Source organism: Macrobrachium nipponense, chromosome 9, assembly GCF_015104395.2.
Source record: "Macrobrachium nipponense isolate FS-2020 chromosome 9, ASM1510439v2, whole genome shotgun sequence".
In the NCBI taxonomy this organism is placed as follows: Eukaryota; Metazoa; Arthropoda; class Malacostraca; order Decapoda; family Palaemonidae; genus Macrobrachium; species Macrobrachium nipponense.
In genome coordinates, this window is record NC_061110.1 from 103,695,993 (window position 1) to 103,705,992 (window position 10,000).

The following is a 10,000-nucleotide window of genomic DNA, read 5'->3' on the forward strand; positions in this document are numbered from 1 at the left end:
AACTCTGAAGAAACTCTTCGGTTAATCCCACTGGCTCTTCGGAATGGCCATTTATTTGCCTTGTTCGATAGGCTAATTTGTCTCTCAAACTTGCTGGGGGAGAATGCACTCAGGCAAGACGAATGTCAGCTTGAAATATTGAAAGAGATATCACTCGGCTGCCATATCGGATGCCAGCGGATAGCTACATTTGTATTGCAGTTACTTTATATATATAAACAGGGACTGTGGTTTTCAAGATTTACTTATATCTTGATGAACATAGGGGGTTTTAAGTTCCTCGTTGTACGAATGGTTGACGTTCACGCCTACCGATTCAGTAGTCCCGAGTTCGATTCCCCGCTCACCCGACGTGGAATCAATTCTCGGGCATTCCACTGAGGGATCAGAGATGTGTATTTCTGGTGATAGAAGTTCACTCTCGACGTGGTTCGGAAGTCACGTATAAAGCCGTTGGTCCCGTTGCTGAATATCCACTGGTTCCACGCAACGTAAATACACCATACAAACAAACCAACGTGGAATCAGAGGAATTAATTTCTGGTGATTATGAATCTATTTCTCGATATAATGTGGTTCGGATCCCACAATAAGCTGTAGGTCCCGTTGCTAGGTAACGATCGGGAGAACTGTTGACCAGCTCAGAGGTCTGGTTAAAATATGATATTTACTTGAGAACAGATAATTATGCATGAGCCCAAAATAAATATTTTTCTTATATATTGTGTCATTAAATATTCACACCCTTAATAAATTGCAGTTACATTTTATAGAAATGGGGAATGAGTTTCAAAGTTATATCTTGATGAGCATGGAGGTTTTAAGAATAGATAATCGTGCACGAGTTCAAAATAAACATATTTCTGGTATGCTGGCCATTAAATATTCACATCATTATTATTAACAAAGACTTGTCATATACAGAATAATATATCCGCGTATATTGAAGACCTTATCATAAAATTTATTCATCTTCGTCAAACAAAAAAAAAAAAAATGATAAATAAATAAATATATATATAAAAATAAAAAATTACCCTCTACAATCCCTGTTTAATAATGACACCCCTTCAATTCCGTTGTATCTTATAAAAAAATTATCAAACAATTTCTTCATCTTTATAACCTTTCACCCTCAATTTCCCTTTCAGCGGTGAATGACCTCATAGGTCCCAGTCCCTAGCATTTGACCTAATCTTTAAATATCATTGCATTAAAATCCCGAAAATCTTTGTTCCTGAATAATTAAATCAGTTCGTAAATATACGACTGATTATCAAAACAACTCTTCAGATAATTCGTAGATGTGGGAAGAAAGTTGAAAAAAAAAGTATGTCAAGAAAAAAATACATTTATTCTAAGATTTCATAAGGTAATTTTTTGTACATGTGTACATTAAAGTAATCCTCGAAATGGTTGAATTACTAAGAAGTCTATGAAAATGATTTCTTCCCTTCAAAAGACAAATAAATAGACCTATCAAGCAATTAATTAATGAAAAAAATAAAACCATCTATATAATATCCGGTATATAATGAAACCCCATGAAATCCAACGTCGTATTTTTAAGCCAAGTATTCTTTAGACTGTTCTGATATCCTCCTTATAAATAAAATAAAATAAAATATAAACCTTATAAAATATCTAGTTGACAACCCCATCAAATGCAACGTCGTATTTTTAAGCCAAGTATTCTTTAGACTGTTCTGCTTCTCTCCGTATATATAAATGAAATAAAATACAATAAAAACCGTATAATATATCCAGGTGACAACGAAATCCCATCAAACCAACCCGCCATCCTAATTATAACCCAAGTAGTATTCTTCAGACAGTCATGTTATGACAAAATAAAATAAAATAAAAACTTTATAAAATATCCAGTTGACTACGAAATCCCATCAACTCAGCCAGCCCTCCTAATTATAACCCAAGTAGCATTCTTTAGACAGTGATGTTTAGAATGTTATGACAACATGCTTTACGCCTCCTCCTCGCGAGAAATCAATCCGGAGACTAATGATCCCGCGCCGAAATCCGGGAGTGCCCTGGAGAAACAACACTCGAAGTGAAGTGGCGAGAAACAGTTATTGAGAACCAATACTCACGCTCAGGTGTCGGTTGTAGGTGACTGAGAATCGATCGTCGTTGCTGTACGTCTGTCTCCCGACTGTGATGAGATGGTGATCTCGCATCCTTATCCAGGACACCTGGGGAGGGAGACAAAGACAGGAGAAAAAGAATTATTATGATTCATTAATCATTCAGAGGATGGTGAACCTTATTTATATAGAACGAGCCTCCTAACAGGGGCGATTGACTCGGAATACATGCTTTCAAAGAAGCTGGTGCTTATGAAGCAATAAGAGAAAGCAGAGGGAAGCACAGAAAGAAATCTCACCTATTAAGAAAAATTAATAAATTGGTAAACAAATTTTAAAAAAATTATCAATAGGCGTCATACGGTTAGGAAAAATGATAAGAGATACACAGAATTAAAAAAACAAAAAAAAAAAAAACAAAAAAAAAACATTTCTGCCTCCTCAATTGTCTTTGATGATTTTGTTTCATAAGTATAATTCCATCCCTAATGTAATATCGGCTCTTGTGATGGCTCTTCATTTTTCAGTATGGTGCATGCTTGCATGTATATATATATATATATATATATATATATATATATATATATATATATATATATATATATATATATTTTGTATATATATACATATATAATATATATATATATATATATATATATATATTTGTATATATACATATATATATATATTTATATATATATATATATATATATTATATATATATATATATATATATATATATATATATATATATATATATATGTGTGTGTGTGTGTGTGTGTGTGTGTGTGTGATCTGTATATTGCAGTTAACTTCGAATTACTTTAAAGTTTATTAAATTTTTTCGTCTAATCATAATGCAAAAAAATATATAATACAAAACTCACTCTCTCTCTCTCTCTCTCTACCCACACACACGCGCGCACAAACATATATATATATATATGTATATATTATATATATATATTATATATATATATATATATATATATATATATATATATATATATATATGCTCAATGCATTAAATATAGTTAGAAAGACAGTTATGAAAATATAAATAGACGTAGGTAAATGTTCAAGTTTTATTTACCAAATCAACAATATAAACAGACAGCTGAAATTCATTGCAAACAGAGCACTATGTACCACTTACACGCAAATACACTTTCAACAAACATATGCTAACAATCTATTCTATGATACCGTTGAGCGGATCAGCACAGGAATCGATGGATTCTAATTGATGTTGTCAATTTACTTTTAAACCTTTTGTTTTCGCAAATGGAGGAGCGTGCGATGCAGTGATGGGGATCAATATTGACCACTTTCTTTTTTCGTAATTACAGCTTTCTCGAGAGGTTTTATTGACTAACTGATTCCAGCGAAAACGTCATATTCACTTACTCTTTCCTGTGTTGTTTTATTTTTTTTTAATTTTCAGAACTTCAGTTGGATTAGAGAGAGATTCCCGTTTCTGATAATATCTCAGAACTCCTGACCTTCCGAAAATGCTTATATAAAAAAAGATAAGCACTTAGTCATTAATTCATCCTTTAAGAAATAAGTCAGACTTAGGATTCGACTTCAGGGCAAGTAGGAACGATTTCCAAGCCTCTCTCTCTCTCTCGTCTCTCTCCTTCTCCTCTCCACCCAAACACACACACACACTATATATATATATATATCTATATATATATATATATATATATATATATATATATATATATATATATATATATATATATATATATATATATATATATATATATATATATGTATATATATTATATATATATATATAATCGGAATTGACCAACGCGATGTAAGCATAATTTCATGGCGTTACAAAATTATTGGCAATCGCATTTCCGATAACTATTGTCGTTCAATAACTACATTGCTAGTTCACTGACCATAATTGAAAACACGATGCTAGTAAAGGTTAACATTGGTCTTATGATCATTACTAAGCGTACGATATGACTGAAGTTACGAAGACTTAATTACTGATTTTCGATTAAGGAGGCATTGGCCAAAATGATAAAGTCCTTACTGATCATCTAGGTTTTGACCAACCCTGTTTAATCCGAAAGAAATTTTTTTCTCTTATGATTATTAATAAGCGCACGATCCCAACGCAGTTATGAAAACTGAAGACTTTTGAAACAAAAGTCATACACGTATTAATTATAAGGGCATTTGCATCGGAGCCAGCGCTCTCCCGGCCTCCTGGACTTTAAATAACACTTTCATATTCATGATGGACAGCATTTGGCCGAATCATATGCGATTTTTTTTTTCTTTTATGAAGAGATGTCTCGTTGGGTTATGAAATCATATTGGGTGGAGCGGGGAGGGGTGACCGAACGAATTTTACATATTCCTTTTTCCGCGAAGTCGGTCAAAATGAATGACCGAACCGAAACCTTTTTTCGCGGAATGATAAAAAATGCAAACTATTCACAAATAGGAACTGGCACTCGCGGGAAAAAGAAAGAAAAACGTTGTGAAAATGCTTCCAAGCCCCTTCAAATATTTTGTACGCGATTACGGAAGGAATACCCGAATTGAGATTGAATCCCATATCTTTTACAACAAACGAGCGTCGCTGTAAACGCTCTTTCCCCATCTATAAAATTGTATTGCTGATGCACCAAACCCATATATCCGAACGATCTAGTGCTACAAATATAGGTTCGACGCATCAAAAGGATCTTCCATATTGCTTTTTTTTTTTTTTTTTTTTTTTAAACCACACTGGTCGGGCTGGAAACTGAAAAATTATGTGAGATAGGATATATAATTCTAAGAACTGATGTGTTTTGTTGTGGTATTGTGTCTTAAATGGGTGAATATATTCGTTGCTGAGACGAAGATGAGAACGAATCGTCATCATTCTAATAATATGAACAATATCTTCTCAGCAATATTATTTATTGATATATGAAGGTGTTCGAAAATCTATAAATAATTCTTCATTTCCTCAAATGCATCATTGAGTAACATATGAATAATTCACTCAAATTAATGAACACTGCGCAGGTCAATAACCTGATAATTCTCGATAAATAATTATATAAAGTGACAGACCTTAATAGTAATGGTCCATATGGGAACTGTAATGGCATTCAATGGAAAAAAAAATCTACTTAGAAAAGCCGAACCTAAAAATGCACTCCAAATTGACTAAAAATCGAAATTGTCCTAATTTTTGGATATAGCATACTGTCTCATTAAAATTATGATCATTTATGCCTAAGAAGAAGTCATGTTCTCAATATGAATGTTCGTTGGCTGCAGGATAAAACCACTTTTGCACATTCTACTTCCTGGCAAATGTTGAATATTTAAGCTAACTCAATATTCATGACATACCCGAAAGATTCACGGAGGATTGTACAAGTTTATGTTCATTTCCCTGGCAAAAGAAGTTCTAATCTTACTGAAATATTTCAAGTAATGCAGCTGTAAAAAAAAACCACATAATTGTATTAAATATGTTGAAGGGAGAAGAAATTATGCTGATATGTAATTAGCAAGAAAATCTGTTGGTAATTTTCTAAATCATTATACTGCAAGCGACTGCCATTTTCGTAGGGTATATTAAGATCTACTCTGTCCTGGAATGGAAAATTCGTCTGCGTTTTTTTAAAATCATCCATCATTATTCGCTCTGACGTAGAGAAGAATAAACGCATACTTTAGATCTTTAAAAGCACATTCTAGATCTTTAAGCTAGAAAAAGACACAACTATATAATGTATACTGCAGCGCCAGTTTATCGGATGAAATAAATAGATCAATGAACTTTAAACCTGGAATAAACGCATACTCTAGTTCTTTAAACTAGAAAAAGGCATACATAAATAATGTAAATAGTGTAAACGCAGAACTCACGCAGAAAGACATATCACCCATGCACCCAGAAATTATAATGAAGGAAAAAAATTCTCGATGAAATTAGAATTCTTTCATCCACTTCAAATGATACGGCCTCTAAAAGGATCGTATGAAAAATCATTTCAATATTTTCTTCGCAGCGTGAACGATGGGGTCTGGTGGATGGGAGGGGGGAGGGGGGGTTGGTTGTTAAGGGTGGGGGTTGATGGAGATGGGGAAGTTATATATGTAAAACAAAATCGTAAAGGAAGGAATAAAAATTGATGAGTAATAAAAATTATATTAACCATTTTTATCTCTGCGTTTTTTGTTGGCGTATTTTGCATAATATAAATACCGTTCTCTTGAAGTGCATATATTGGTGTATTGTGCATAATTTATATACACTTCTCTTGAGGAATGTATCTTTCGTCAGAAGTATCTCTGGTAATTATAAATATTTTTTTCGGTTTAATATGAATTCTATGCCTTTTATGTGTGGAAAAATAATTTTCTAGTTTTGCTCTTTCTCAGACGCTATAGATTCACTGTACCTCATAATCTTAAAAGCAATCAGCGGCCACTGAACTTCCAAACAATGATATCTTGTTTATATAATCTACCACACTCCTTGCCACTACGCCCGTTTTCTATTCTATGATATTTAGTGTCATGGAATAGAAAACGGGCCTCACTGAAATGGTGATTTTACAGTTCCAAGAGAGAGAGAGAGAGAGAGAAACGTCTACATTACTCGCCCGGAAGAAACACGATCAGTATATTCCGTTCTTTTACCGCACGGTTGAAAACTGCTTTATGATGTTGTTTACAGTTGCGGCGGCTCGTATCGCAATGCTAAAAACCGCATTAACCGTTCCGTTAACGGCTCCATCTCAGACGCATATGACGTAAACAGTTTTGGGTGTCATTCGGCATATCAGAATAGCTGCGAATAGGCTGCTATCACGGAGTTTAAAACCCGGAGAGTCGGGCTGCGCTGGGAGTCAATTATTTTGGCAAGGAATATCATAAAAAAAAAAGAAGAAAGAGTTGGGTCTGGTTGGCGATGCTGTTATGTAACTCGTCCATTCCAATGATTACTGTAGAGATATACTTCGAATTTTATATGGTATTGATTTGACTAGAAGGCAAGTGCATAAGCATATACGCATTATCATAAAACCTTGAGGGATATAAGCCAATTTTACATAAGTTGGAATTTTGCGTATGCTTTGCATATGTAACTATAAAACACGTGGAATAATGCATATGACGTAAAAACAGTTGGGTTGTCATTCGGCATATCAGAATAGCTGCGAATAGGCTGCTATCACGGAGTTTAAAACCCGGAGAGTCGGGCTGCGCTGGGAGTCAATTATTTTGGCAAGGAATATCATAAAAAAAAAAGAAGAAAGAGTTGGGTCTGGTTGGCGATGCTGTTATGTAACTCGTCCATTCCAATGATGACTGTAGAGATATACTTAGAATTTTATACGGTATTGATTTGACTAGACGGCAAGTGCATTAGCATATACGCATTTATTCATAAAACCTTGAGGGATATAAGCCAATTTTACATAAGTTGGAATGCGTATGCTTTGCATATGTAACTATAAACACGTGGAATAATGCACTAACAACATGCCGAGTAATAAAAAGACTCAGAACATGTCTAAATAAAGGAACACATTCCTAGACTTACGGTTAAGTAAGTGTACAGAAGGAGGAAAAGTAATTTACATGAATGCATCATCGAAATTCGAAATACACAGCAAATAAGCAAACAAATACAAGATTGGAAGAAAAAAAAAATGTTCAACTGCTTTATGTACCACCACGTAACACTCACAAATCTAAATACCATTAGCTCAATGCATAAACATTCCTAATGATTTTCGCGCCCAGGTAACTGTACATGACTATGTACAACTTTTTAATGTGTGAAAAAAATCTTTCAACACAATCTACACACACACACACACATACACAAACACATACATATATATATATATTATATATATATATATAATATATATATATATAATAAATTATAAGTATATATATAAAGGGAGGAAAACAAGATGAATTAATATATATATTATATATATATATCAATGATATATTCATTCATCTTTATATATATATATATATATATATATATATATATAATATATTATCATATATTCATATATTCATCTCTCCCTCCCTCTACAAATTTACTTATCTATAGATCAAGGGATGTGTTCCCGTAGAGAAACAAATTCACAGTTATATGCGGAGGCGAATATATTTAAAAATCTATACAGAGCTTTCGACAATTTACGTCGATTTCCCTTTCCAATCTCAAGTTCTCTGTACAGAATTATTTCTTAAATATAGTTGTACCCATAAAAAACGCGGACCTGTTTCTCCATTTCAAGACACATGCTACTATGATTATTCTTTTTAATGTATTCCTTTATTTAATCATGTTGCATCTCTGTACTATTCGCGATGCTTATATATTACTTTGTTTATAGTTACATACACACAACAGAAAAATTCATAATTACGTAAATTCGCGTCATACCTCTGAACTTCGTACGAATAGATGCGTAGGGTGAATGCACTCTCCAGCTATTCAGGAATCAATATATATATATATATATATATATATATATATATATATATTATATATATATATATATATATTATATATATATATATAATTATCTTATAATGTATTATATATATTATATATATATCTAGTATATAATTACTTATATATATATCATATATTATATTATATTATATATATATATTATATATATATATATATATAGCGTCTATGTATGTGTATGTATGTATACAACAGTGCATACAGAAAATAAAGTTTATCGAATAAAATAATCCTCCAAAAACTTAGAGAAACATTTTTTTTTGTGACCCTATTTCGAGGGTTGAGTTGGAATCGGCTCTATATAGAAGCGTTTCTTTAACAGGTAATTGAAAAGCAATGTGTCAATTCTTGACGGTTAAGGTATTTACTTAAAATCTACTAAATCGTGAAATCGTTGTCAATATTAGTTTAATTGTTTAACTGTTATAACATTTTCACTGTACCTCTCATTATTATTAGTGACATTTTGATATATTTAGCACCAAGGGTATTTATCAGTGTACTTTTCATTTGGTAGTTATGTTAATAACACTTAATAATTTAGTAATGAAATATATGAGGTTTTGTATTAATGACAGTTTTGGGTTATTACTTTAATTTCATAATTCTGTCTACTATCGGTACTGTTATTACACTGTATATATATATATATATATATATATATATATATATATATATATATATATATATATATATATATATAAGTCTATCACATTACCGTAATTCATATACATATATCGAACTACAAATGTCCTTTAATATCTAATTCGCTCTACCTCGGAATTATTATATTTTTCATATATGCTTAACTGAGGGGGAATTTATTAAACGGTAATAGAATTGGCGATCGACAGGCGCGAACCAGCGACCTCTCAATATATATATATATATATATATATATATATATATATATATTATATATATATATATATATATATATGTATAAGTTTTTGGGAACTTGATGAAAGTAAAATATAGAAAAAATAACGTTGCAGTTACAAAAGGTATCGGTTTCTAGGATAAAACTTGTTAATTTTTTTTCCGTGTAGAATAGAAATGGCTGATGCCTTATATTTACTAGCGTCCAGGGAATTCTCTCTTTGTCGTCGTCGTATCAATTTTAACAAGCCCCCCCCCCCCCCCCCCCCACCCCTCTCTCTCTCTCTCTCTCTCTCTCTCGCAGCATGTATTTCGCTTGCAGTAATATAACTCAAGCACAGTACGTCAGTTTACCAAAGAGATTAAATTCCTTTATCTCGGCAAGAACTACACAGCAAGTAATGAATAAATTCCTACCAACCTACGAAGTCCCGAGCTGAGGACGACATATACGCTTCTGTGTTGATTCTAGCTTTTA

At 32.4% G+C, this 10,000-nt stretch overlaps 1 protein-coding gene across 4 annotated transcripts in view; it reads right to left on the reverse strand.

The window, feature by feature from the left end:
• The window catches only part of LOC135217918 (uncharacterized), a 513,768-nt gene that overhangs the window by 312,792 nt on the left and 190,976 nt on the right, over positions 1–10,000 (reverse strand). For all 4 annotated transcript variants that reach the window (XM_064254003.1, XM_064254005.1, XM_064254006.1 and 1 more), the window contains one exon: positions 2,109–2,210. In XM_064254003.1, coding sequence (XP_064110073.1) covers positions 2,109–2,210 — 102 coding nt within the window. The remainder of the gene's footprint in view (positions 1–2,108; positions 2,211–10,000) is intronic.